The 12,725-nt window shown below is 45.5% G+C and overlaps 1 protein-coding gene and 1 long non-coding RNA gene across 8 annotated transcripts in view; one reads left to right on the top strand and one right to left on the bottom strand.

Annotated features, from left to right (window-relative positions):
* LOC112545139 (uncharacterized) overlaps positions 1 to 1,745 on the bottom strand; it is a 46,864-nt gene extending 45,119 nt beyond the window's left edge. For both annotated transcript variants that reach the window (XR_012897332.1, XR_003088570.2), the window contains exon 1: positions 1,591 to 1,745. This is a non-coding gene — a long non-coding RNA (uncharacterized LOC112545139). The remainder of the gene's footprint in view (positions 1 to 1,590) is intronic.
* PRKCZ (protein kinase C zeta) overlaps positions 1 to 12,725 on the top strand; it is a 224,877-nt gene that overhangs the window by 169,620 nt on the left and 42,532 nt on the right. For all 6 annotated transcript variants that reach the window (XR_012897330.1, XM_075906559.1, XM_075906563.1 and 3 more), the window contains 2 exons: positions 8,557 to 8,636; positions 9,240 to 9,329. Coding sequence is in view for 5 of the 6 variants with exons in the window: in XM_075906559.1 (XP_075762674.1) it covers positions 8,557 to 8,636; positions 9,240 to 9,329 (170 nt within the window). In the remaining variant the exon portion in view is untranslated. The remainder of the gene's footprint in view (positions 1 to 8,556; positions 8,637 to 9,239; positions 9,330 to 12,725) is intronic.

Below are 12,725 nucleotides of genomic sequence, written 5' to 3' on the forward strand. Positions count from 1 at the left end.
AATGAGTACTCTGGTTTTCTCTTCTGAGTTATGTTGTTAAAAGTCTATTTTGTAAAATTTTTAGAAAAGATATTAAATGGAGTTTTGTGACTTCTAAAAAATGTTAAAGCCTTGCAAATTTAGCAAAAATTATTTAAATATTTGCCATGTTGGCACATTTTCCAGGCAGTAATACAAATAAAAAAGTTTGTATTAGAATCTGAATGGATGTCACCAGCGTTCCCTCTAACATTTTCTATCCTTGGGCAGGTTGAAATTTCTTATGTGCAACACCAATATTGAGGTAGTGGGTGGATGTGCACCACATATACATAAATTTAACAATCCATATGTGTGGAAAAAAATGCATAAAAATAAGGAATAGTTAAAAAGAAGCAATGCTTATGAAATTTAATATGAAATCAAATAAAGAAAATTAATACTACCCTTGGAGTACATGTATCATCATCCTTTCTAACAACTCAAGATAGTAAACATGCCAAATGCATATTATCCACACATAGCTCAGCTTTAAGATGCTAATCAAATATGTGTCAACTAGAAGTAGTCATGCTCTCCTTGCAAATACTAATAGGCTGTGTCTAGACTGGCAAGTTTTTCCACAAAATCATCTGCTTTTGCGGAAAATCATCTGCTTTTGTGGAAAAACTTGCCAGCTGTCTACACTGGCCGCTTGAATTTCCGCAAAAGCACTGATGATCTCATGTAAGATTGTCAGTGCTTTTGCGGAAATATTATGCTGCTCCCGTTCGGGCAAAAGTCTTTTTCCGAAAGACTTTTGCGCAAAAGGGCCAGTGTAGACAACAGAGATTTCTTTTCCGCAAAAAAGCCCCGATCAAGTGTCCTGCCAATCTAGACGTGCTTTTCCGAAAATGCTTTTAACGGAAAACTTTTCCGTTAAAAGCATTTCCAGAAAATCATGCCAGTGTAGACGTAGCCATATAGTATTTACTGACACCGGAAAGGAGAGTAAAAGACATTCACTAAGGCTTCTACAGTTTCTCTGGGAAATGTTTAGGAGTCATGCTATAAAAACAGATAAAAGTTCTCCTAGTTTGAAACTTTCACCTTGTGCATGTCACCAGCTGAAAGAGTAGAAGTCACAGAACAAAGAACATATGGCTTCAGGATTTGTAGACAGATGTATGTTTCAAAGAGGTTGTAAATAAGGTTTCATTCTACAAAGCTAGCATCACACCTAGTACTTGCTACTTCTGACTCGTAAGAGCCAGAACTCTACCACATAGCAAAGATCTGGCCTTAATGCAATACATTATACCATGTATTAATTAGTAACACAGGATTTTTAAAAAATCATGAAAATCAGAGTTTTAGATATCTGCAACACTCCAAAAAAATTCTGTTCAGGTAAGAAAGAAAATTATTCTTTTAAGCCATTAACACTGATGTAAACTTTGAAATGTAATCAAAATGTCGTCCTGGCACCCCCCCCCCCCTTCCTTCTGCTTCCCCCCCATGCAGCCTGCTTTCCCCCCTTCCCAGCCAGAATGGACTGCAGCAAGTGAGTCGGGACACCCCAAACAAACTGCCCCCTTGCCTCCACATCTCTTTACAGATGCCAGCACCCACCCATTCTTCTTCGAGTAGTGTCCCCGTGGGTGCTCCACTGTAGGTGAAGGGTTGCCCTGAGCCGCAGATCGGAGCTTTGTATAGCAGTTTCCCCTGTTGAGCCACGCATGCCCAGGAGGCGTCTCGAGCCCTTCCCGCCTCCTGAGGAGCGTGACTCAACCCCCCCTCCCTTTCAGTTCCTCTTTAACCGCCCTCGTCAGCGGACGGAGCAGTCAGGAGCTCCCTGTCAGATTATCTGACTACTTTCCTCTTAGTTATTTAGGCATAGTTAGCTTCCCCTGTTTTATCCTAGTTACTCTTTCCTTGTTTCTTTATTTAAAAAAAAAAAAAAAAAAAAAAAGAAGAAGCAAAACCACATAAACTATAATAATATAGAAGATAAATATAATAATTTCAAGAGGGAGAGAGCCTGCAATGTCCAGCTCCTCAGGGTTTAAAAAGTGCAGTCAATGCCGGGACCCAGTGCCGGTTTCAGAAGGCCACTCGAACTGCATACGGTGTTTGGGGGAGACTCACTCTCCCCACAACTGTACCCACTGCAATTCCCTGAGGGCGAGAGCCAGAAAAGACCGTGAGCTCCACCTCAGGATGATTTTATTTGAAAAAGCTCTACAGCCTGCGGGAGAACAATCTGCACCACGGCAAGAGCCTCCGCCGCCTTCCAGAAATGCCCTGAGACCCAGAGCCTCTCCATCCCGCTCTCTTCCAGCCTCTTCCTCTCCCAAACATAGAGGAGAGGCACACCAGGCTGGGAAGTCCCCTGCCACCAAGGCTTCGGGGCAATCCTCCCTCTCTGCATCGGTATTGGGGCACTCAACAGCTGAGTGGCCCCAGGAGTGTTCTAAGCAGCCGGCACGGCATGAAAAGCCGGCGCCGCTTCAAACCGCGGTGCCGCTTCAGAGCGCAGCACTGCTTCCAGCCCCGGCGCTGCTTCAAGCCTCTGCAGTGCCGAAAGCCACACCACGGCTTAAAGCTGCGGTGCCTCTTAGTCACGGCACTGCAGCAAAACGATGGCCAGCCTCCGAAGCCTCTGGCAACAGCTGATGCTCTGCTGGTCCTCCCACAGCCAGACAAGCAACCAGATGAGGCTCCTAGGGATCAGCCCCAACAAGAGACTGATCCATACAGTAGGCATCATTATCTGTGCCTGCCCTCTACTTCTTACTCTCCTGAGGGATCTCCATCAAGGCAATCCCCTCCCAGGTCAATGTCACCATTGTCTCTTCACGACGCTCCCCTTCCTGATGATGACCACCACACGGTCTATTCCTCGCGACATCCATCACCTGGGAGGGCTTGCTCTCACCATTATAGGGCTCCGCCACAACATGGCCCATGACACCCATACTGGCCTTACCCACCTCCGCCTTATCCACCGCAATGGGAACCGTGGGAACACTGGGAGCCATATGGACACCGCTCCCCACCTCGTTCCACTGCATCCCGGAGAAGTTTGCCTCGGCCACAACCCCTAACTCCAGCAAGTTTTTCGGAGGATGAGGTGGAACGAATCTCAAACAACGACTCAGATACTCAGTAAGTAAACGTCACACACTATGATGCCCTTGATGCACAACCAGAGGACGCCGTAGTACCATCAGACACTGGAATGATTGACGATCTAAAACAGTTCCAAGAACTATTCAAGAGAGTAGCGACAAGCCAGAATGTCTCCCTGCAAGAGGTGCAGAAGAAACAATACCAATTGTTAAAGAATCTACATCCGACACTACAGGGCAAGATTGCCCTACCCATAGACGAGGCAATCATGGAGACCTCAGAAGATCTGTGGAAGACGCCTGCATCTATCCAACCAACTAACAAGAAAATTGACAGAAAGTACTTTGTCCCCTCAAAAGACAACGACTTTCTCTTCACTCACCCACAACCTAACTCACTAGTCATGGACTCAGTACAACGACGAGCGAAGTTTCCACAGTATAGGATGGGCAATGCAGACAAGGACCACAAAAAGTTGGACTCCTTTGGCAAGAAAGTATACTCCTCTTCAACCCTACAACTCAGAATATCAAATTACTCTGCTCTCAAATCACAACTTTGACAACTATTCAAAACTGGGAGAACTAATGGCGCATCTCCCCGACTCCAAAAGATCCATCTTAAAATCAATAGTTCATGAGGGCCATATGATCGCCCGCGCCGCTCTCCAAATGGCAATGGATGTAGCTGACACTGCAGCCCGAGTTACAGCTACAGCGGTGGTGATGCGTAGAGCTTCTTGGCTCCAGTCATCTGGAGTTCCACGCGAACTCCAGCCCAAAGTGGAGGACTTGCCATTTGACAAACAAAAGCTATTTGCAGCCACTACGGACAAAATGCTTCACAACAGCAAAAATTCTAAGTCCACACTTCGCACGCTAAATATGGGCACGCCACCCTATAAACGCAGGCGATACACCCCATATAATTCATATAATCGATATCGGTATGGACAATACAATCGACCACAGAGGCCTTATGAAGACAACAGACCAAGACAGCGAGGTCCCAGAAGGCGATCCAACCAAGCCCGCCCGCTAGCTAACCAACCATCTAAGCAGCAAATTTGAACATTTGGTCGAGGGTCTGCAAGACCTCCCATTCGATCTCGCACCTCAACATGGCCATCTATTCAACCACCATTTGCGTGCCTTCCTCCCACAGTGGGAATCCATAACATCGGACTGCTAGGTCCCAGAGATAATTCGAGTGGGCTATACCATCCCTTTTATTTCTATCCCCCCTACCCTTCCCTCTACCCCGTCCCTTTTCAGGGACCACTCTCACGAAACCCTTCTAAAACAAGAAGTCAATCGGCTTCTTGTCGTTGGGGCTATAGAAAGGGTACCCCGAGAGTTCCACGGGAGAGGGTTTTACTCAAACTATTTCCTGACCGAGAAAAGAACGGGGGGCTGGAGACCTATATTGGATCTCCGCAAACTGAACACATTTCTCAAGAGACAGCGTTTCAAGATGGTCACTCTTTCCACAATCATTCCTGCGCTAGATCGAGGGGACTGGTTTGCAGCCCTTGACCTCCAAGATGCCTATTTCCATGTAACCACCCACCCCGCCCGCAGACGCTATCTATGCTTCACGTTGGGACTGGACCATTTCCAGTACAAGGTTCTTCCCTTCGGTCTCTCATCAGCTCCGAGGGTATTTTCGAAGGTGCTGGCGGTCGTAACCATGTATCTCAGACGGCAGAACGTCATCATATTTCCCTACCTAGACGATTGCTTTCTAAAGGGATCCTCATACGTCGAAACCGCCTCTATGATAAAAAAGACCACGGCCCTCCTCAGTCGTCTAGGCCTTCTAATCAACCAAGACAAATCAATTCTGCACCCGGTTCAAGATATAGAGTTCATTGGCGCACACCTGGACTCAGTTACAGCCCGGGCATACCTACCTCAACAACTCTTTGCAACCATGCAAAAAATTATAAACGGGATGCTCACAGTTCCTACCACCACAATACTTACATGCCTCCAACTAATGGGAAACATGGCTTCCACCATCTACGTAGTCCACCATGCTCATCTGCACTTTCGATGTTTCCAGCTCTGGATTGCAACCGTTTATATCCCATCACGACACCCTCGAAACAAAACGGTTACTATCCCACAAGACGTGCTCGCATCCTTATGATGGTGGACAGTGCCAAACAATCTTCTGGCGGGGGTTCTGTTCCAACAAATCGAACCCACTATTCAAATCACCACAGATGCTTCCCTGCTCGGCTGGGGGGCACATATGGACGGTCACGAAGTTCAAGGCAGGTGGTCCCCAAACGAGACACTCTTACATATCAATCTCCTCGAATTGAGGTCAGTAAGAAATGCCTGTGCACACTTTGCCTCCGACATCGCCAATCACACAGTCCGCATCCTAACGGACAACATCTGCATGATGTTCTACATAGACAGGGTGAAGCCCGCTCCCACTCGCTATGCGCAGAGGCTATTCGCCTGTCGAACGCGTGTATCCGCAACCAAGTCACCCTTATAGCATCCTACCTGCCCGGAGTGAACAATACCAAAGTGGACTCCCTCAGCCGAAACTTCACCGCGGACCACGAATGGGAGTTACATACGGAGGTGGCGAACTCAATTTTCCACCAATGGGGATGGCCATTGATAGACCTCTTTGCTTCTACCCAGAACACCAAATGTCCCCAATTCTGCTCACGTGTGGGACTTGGCAAACACTCTCTGGGGGATGCCTTCCTAATCAAATGGATAGCCCCCCTACACTACGCCTTTCCTCCCATACCGCTCATCCCAAGAGTTCTGCGCAAGATCCTGAGAGACAAAGCCCTAGTCATCCTGATTACACCATCATGGTCTCACCAAACCTGGTACCCATACCTTCACAGGCTAGCGGTCCAGCCACCCCACCCACTACCATACCAGATAGACCTACTATCTCAGGACGACGGCAGGATACTGCATCCACAACTCAATACCCTGCATCTTCACGCATGGCTTCTCTCTGGTTCTCGGAGGTAGAAGAGCGCTGCTCCCAGCGAGTAAAAGACGTCCTCCTCCATAGCAGGAGACAATCTACTCGGAAAACTTACCAACAGAAATGGACACGTTTCTGTCACTGGTGTCAGCGAGCCAAAGTGGAGCCCCGTGCCTCACCACTAAATACCATCCTAAGCTACATTCTGGAGCTTAAAGCATCAGGACTGTCAATCTCCTCTCTAAGAGTACACCTCTCTGCAATAGCAGCATTTCATACCTCAGCAGACGGCTTCTCCATTTTTAACCATCCTATTACGAAGAGATTCCTCAAGGGACTCCAGAATGTGTATCCACCACATAAGGCCCCACCCCCTTTGTGGGACCTAAATCTTGTTTTGAATTGCCTCACCAGATCTCCCTTTGAGCCACTGGCAACAGTACCACTTCCCTTCCTTTTTATGAAAGTCTGCTTCCTATTAGCCATTACCTCCGTCAGGAGGGTGAGCGAACTCGGAGCATTAATGTCAGAACCTCCTTACACAGTTTTCACAAAGGATAGGGTCATACTGAGACCCCACCCCACGTTTTTGCCAAAGATCTGTACAGAATTCCATCTCAACGAACCGATCGTATTAGCTACCTTTTTCCCAAAACCGCATTCTTCGCAGACAGACGCCAGCCTGCACACTCTGGACATCCGGAGGGCTCTGGCCTTCTTCCTAGAAAGAACAAAACCATTTCGTAAATCTGAAAGACTTTTTATCTCCATTGCTGAACGATCCAAAGGGACATCAATATCATCGCAACGAATCTCAAAGTGGATATCGACGTGTATAATCAAATGCCACTCTCTGGGCAATAGACCGCTACAACGCCCACCACGAGCGCATTCTACTCGAGCCACGGCTGCTTCTACAGCCTTTCTGGGCAATGTCCCCTTAAGAGACATTTACCGAGCAGCAACATGGTCTTCAGACCATACTTTTGCTAAACACTATGCTATCCTTCCACAACTCAAGAGTGATTCAGCAGTTGCCACAGCAGTACTCTCTACCACTGCTAAACAATGACTCCGGCTCCCTCCAGCCTTACATTGAATACTGCTTTGTAGTCACCTACAGTGGAGCACCCATGGGGACACTACTCAAAGAAGAAAAGGGAGTTACTCACCTCGTGCAGTAACGAGTGTTCTTCGAGATGTGTGTCCCCGTGGGTGCTCCACGACCCTCCCTACCTCCCCTCTGCTCGGAGTCAAAATTCTCGGGCGGAGACAAGGAACTGAAAGGGAGGGGGTTGAGTCACGCTCCTCAGGAGCGGGAAGGGCTCGAGACGCCTCCTGGGCATGCGTGGCTCAACAGGGGAAACTGCTATACAAAGCTCCGATCTGCGGCTCAGGGCAACCCTTCACCTACAGTGGAGCACCCACGGGGACACACATCTCGAAGAACACTCGTTACTGCACGAGGTGAGTAACTCCCTTTTCTCTTTTCCGCACCTATCATATGCACTCAGCCCCTGACTTCCCCCTTCCCAGCCTAGGAGGCTTGAGGAGAGTGTTGGGTTTCTATTTCTGCCTCTCTACGGGTACGTCTACACTAGCCCCCTAGTTCGAACTAGGGAGGCTAATGAGGGCAACCAAAATTGCTAATGAAGCGCGGGATTTAAATATCCCGCCCTTGATTAGCATGTTCCCGTCCGGTTGCCATTTTGGAAATTGACTAGCCCGAAGTAACTGCCCACATCTACACGCAGCAGAGGAGCGCGTTTCCGAGATAAACCCCTTAGTTTGAATTAACAGTTAAACCTCAATTCCATTAGGTTAAACCTCAATTTCATGAGGTTTCGGGTTTCGGTCGCCCTCATTAGCCTCCCTAGTTCGAACTAGGGGGCTAGTGTAGACGTACCCTAGCTCTCCTCCTGCAGATGGGACTCTGCAAACTCCCCGTCCCCTCTTCTCCCCCCCCCCCCCAGCCAATTCCTCACTGCCTTCCTTTCCCCCCCACCCCCATCTGCCACTTATTCCCTCCTTATCTCACCTACTTACCTGCTCTGGTAGCTCCTCCATTTCAACACCGCAATTCCATTTAGTGGCTGCTTAGCAAGAGGTCCCTCCTCTCCGCTGGTCAGCTGAGATCCCTGCCTGCATGGGAGCTCTGAACCTCTGAGCAGGGCTAGGGTTGCCAGATAGTTTCACAAAAAATACCGAACATGGTGGGGAAAAAATTGGTTGAACCAAAAAAAAAAAGTTGTGGAGCGAGAATGTCCCAAGTGGCCTTCCGTCTGAGAACAACAGAAAATGCTGGAAAATCTGGTGGTGTGGTTTTTTTTTGTTTGGTTGGTTTTTTTTGTTTGTTTTTTACCGGACACCTGGCAACCCTAAGCAGGGCTCAGAAAACAGCTGTTAGCCACGCAGCTTACAGGTTATTTTGAATGTTACATAACAGAGCACAAACCAGATTGCTCTTTTTTTTTCTTTTTTTTTTTAAACTCCTAACAGTTATCCTTGAAAAGCCAATTCGGATTCCAAGATTTCTCTCTGTCAAGGCCTCTCATGTCTTAAAAGGATTTTTAAACAAGGTAAGCTTTACAATACTATGTTATTTATACAAGTTCTGTAGCTCAGAGCTTCATGTTATAAAACATTAATTAAAAACTTAGAGATGTATCTACTTTCTGTAAAGAAAATTTATAAAATCAGGACATGATTTTGGCTTCCAAAAGCAGTCTTCTGAATTGCTAATTTTTAATCTGAACATTCCATAGCATGGAATGTAATTTGAAAACCTAGTGACATATTAGTGACTTAGTGAAATGGTCTGAGTACAAAACCAAAGATAGAAAATGATTTGTCTGTGCTGCAAACAGTTATTAAATGAGTAGCCCTTACTAATACAAATAGATAACGTGAAGTTAATGTAACTATCTGCGTTGGTGAACACATTATTAAATAAATTAAGAAATTTGATCTCATGAGAAGTACTGTAGTATAAAAATAGTCTAAAATGAATTTTCAAACGCATGACATTTAGGAAACTAGATTGCCTTAACTTATTTTACCAATAGTTTATGTACACCTACCTAGCTCGTATTGAAAAACTTCAGAATTTGTCATGATATAACAGTTTTTTAAAAAGAGTCAAGACAAGTACCATCTTGATTGTTTTCTCTTGTCTTCCACAGGATCCCAAAGAAAGGCTTGGCTGCCAGCCACAGACAGGATTTTCTGATATAAAGTCTCACACGTTTTTCCGTAGCATAGACTGGGATCTGGTAAAAATAATTTTTTGTACTTAAGTATATTAAGTAGTAGCATGCTCTTTCAGTGTTTTTATTACTGTGTGCATGGAATCTATTATAGTAAAAACTCTGCTAATAGATACTCTCTTCAAAAATACAGTTGCTCATAGCTAAGAGAATGCATCAAACCTCTAAAAGAAAATAATGTAAAATTATATTCCGTGTCATCAGATTAAGTTTGCCATTAATGTAAAAATGTTGGAAACTAGATTTATTTCATGCTCAAAAATCTAATTTGTTACAAGAAAACTGTAATTTCACTCATGGGCTTTACCTTAAAAATGTGAGGGTAATTTTTTAGGAAAAAGACAATTGTGATATTTGCTGCAAAGAACAACAAAACACATTTTAAAACTATAATAATGGTTTAAGAAATTCCCTGAGTTCTATTGGTAGGTGCTGCAGAACTTGTGTTGCAGCCCTTTTCATTGAAAAGTCTACTTCGTGCAGTATAAGAACCATACCAGCCCTTTCTCTCCCAGAAATGCAGGAGTTAGACTTTGTCTGGAAGAACCCAGAATATGGGAAAAGTATATCAGAGGGGTAGGGCAGGAGTGGACAAAGGGGCCTCTGCAGGTTGGATCCAGCATGCCAAGTAGGTTGATCAAGCATGCAGAGGCCCTGCTGCTCCTCCGCCCCCAGGCCAATTAGAACCTGGGGACAGGGAAAAGCGCCCAAAGTTTCCTCCACCCTGCCAGGAGTGCACAGTGCTTAGAAGTGCCATGCGCTCCTGGCAGGGTGGGAGGAGGCTTCACCCCCTCCCCTAGGCTAATCAGGGGGAGTGCACAAAGTCTCCTCCCACCGCCGGGGGCATGGGCACCTACATGGAACCTTGGGGAAGGGGGTGGGGAAAGGAAGGGCAAAGACTTCACATGCTCCCTCACTCCCAGACCAGTCATGGTCTGTGGGTGGGGAAGCAGGGAAGTATCCTGGCCCTGCCCCATCCACTTGAGGCCTTTCCCCTTCTGGTGCAGCCCGGGGCCACTTCAAAAATTTCTAATGTGGCCCCTGGCAAAAAATTGCCTGTCCCTAGGGTAAGGTTAGAACATTGAAGAATATGCTGATTCATGAGAGATCTTTGCTTGGTGGGGTTCTCGTAGAGCCCTGCTTTTAATTTAAAGTTGCTGCTCCTTGGCGTTTTCCTGTAGAAGTTCGCCTGCTCCCAACGTGTACAAATTGCAGTCTGTTGTTCTTGAGGGTCTGAATCAAGTTCTTTCTAACTCTTGTCTAAATCCTATATTTAATTATATGTTAGACAGGTCTGATTCCTGGGACGCAAAATATTTTAAGTAAGTCTTGAATAGGGCTAAATGTTTGGGGGGGGGGGGGGGCGGGCAGGGTGGGAGGCCAAGCATGAACCTGTTGTTATGCTACATACAGCATACATTAATAATGGACATACTGGGTCAGACCAGAGGTCCACCTAGCACAGTAGCATGTCCAACAGTGGCCAATGCCAGGTGCCTTAGAGGGTATGAACAGAACATGTAATCAAGTGATCCATTTATATGCATCGTTAATACTCATGGCAGTTTCCTCACAGTTTACAATACTAGCAGACTTACTCGGTATTGCCAGAGTCCTTCAGAGCAGGGGGGGAGGCGAATGCATGGGGAGTTTCAAGAGTGGGGAGGGGCTCAGGGTGGAGCCCTCCCTGCACCAGGAGAGTGTTCTCTCTCCCCCAAGACTGCTAGGGATCTTTTTTCTCTCCTCCCCGCTCCTGGTGCAGCAACCAAAGGCTGGCAGAGAGGGAAAGGGTTTGGGGCAGGAGGACTACTTACCTTGTGTGCTGTAGGCAAGATGGCAGAGCACCAGCCCTACTGATCACTCTGGTGGTAGTACAGCTACACCCAATGGACACTGCAGAATAGCTTGCCTCTGTGGGCTTGTTGCCCCCAGTGGCTTCTCTCATTTTGTGTCCCTCTGAACAGTAACCCCTTCCTTTGGGCTCATCTAGAATAGGCTAGAGTGTCAAAAGAAGATATGCAAATTCTGCTGGAATTTGCATATCATCTTCCGATCTCACTTTCGAAAGTAGTTTAGATGCAGCTTTTTTCGGCAACCCCCCCCTTTGTCATAAACCTCATTTTTTGAGGAATTTACATATCCTCTTTCGACACTCTACTGTAGTCTAGATGAGCCCTTTGCATGTTATGGAAAACTGTCTTTTTCCCGGGGTTTCTGCTTGTCTTGGCACAACCAAACCCTGATCTTGCTTTGTTAGGGGAAGAGGAAGGTGCATATGAAATTTGGTGGCCTTAGCTCTACAATTTAGGAGTTCTTGAATAGACACACACACATACACACGCCAGTCATAGAAAACCTTACATACATGACCCTTACTTACCTGGATAGTCCCATTGGGCTGTTAATGTTTGTGAAATTAGACTCTTTAAAGACAAAATAACCTGAGGAAAAGATGTGACTTAAATGCAGTATGACTGAGCAATTGTATTTTGCTTGCTTGCTTATTACTTTAAGCTTTGTATTTTGTTTTGTTACTCTTTGCTCTTAGGGATGTTTTTGGTCCATAGTGAGGTAAGATGTACTTTCCTTTCAGTGGGATTTGCAAGAAGATGCATGCAGCATTTAAAAGTTATGATGCGTTTAAGTGTCAATTGATCTAGAAGAACACCAGTCACTTTTTGATTGTCCACCTCTCATCACAAAATCATCTTTAAAAACTATTACCTGTTATTCTAACTGTTTTATGGATAAAGGTGCTAACTGTGTCAGGAACATTACCTTTGTTAGATATGTACGTTTTAAATAGCTAATTTAATGATGGAGATGCAAGTATGCATTTTTTCCAGTACTGTGAACTCCATAGGAAATATTGTAGAAACAGGAGGTAATGCCTATAGCAGCATGAGAGGAGCTTTCAAAAAAGTGAGAAAACAGAGTGATTTAAATTCTTTCTTTGAGGTTTACTCAGACCATTCTCATTGAAATTCTTCATAGAAGACGCTTTCTACAGCGACAGAATGTCTGGCATTTATATAGCTGTTTGTACAATATAGGGGATCTGGTTAGGCTATTAATAATTTGTGAAGACATAGGTTGTTTTAAATAGCTCCCTTAATCTGGTGTGTGATGTTACTTTACAGCATGCACCTTCAGGCACCATAGTGCTAATTACTAGAACATCAACATCCGACTTCACATACTGTAGCTTTATGAGAAGATTTTTCTGGATTCATTTTATATTTGTAAAAGAGACTTTTACTGCTTCAGTTACTTTAGATCACTTGGGAAGACCACACCAAACTGAAATAAGGTGGTTATATAATTCTGGAATTTTTTCAAAAAAGCCTTGCCATATGTGTTATGATCTTGAGATGAAATAATGCATAGTTCAACATTCTTCTT

Source organism: Pelodiscus sinensis, chromosome 23, assembly GCF_049634645.1.
Source record: "Pelodiscus sinensis isolate JC-2024 chromosome 23, ASM4963464v1, whole genome shotgun sequence".
In the NCBI taxonomy this organism is placed as follows: domain Eukaryota; kingdom Metazoa; phylum Chordata; order Testudines; family Trionychidae; genus Pelodiscus; species Pelodiscus sinensis.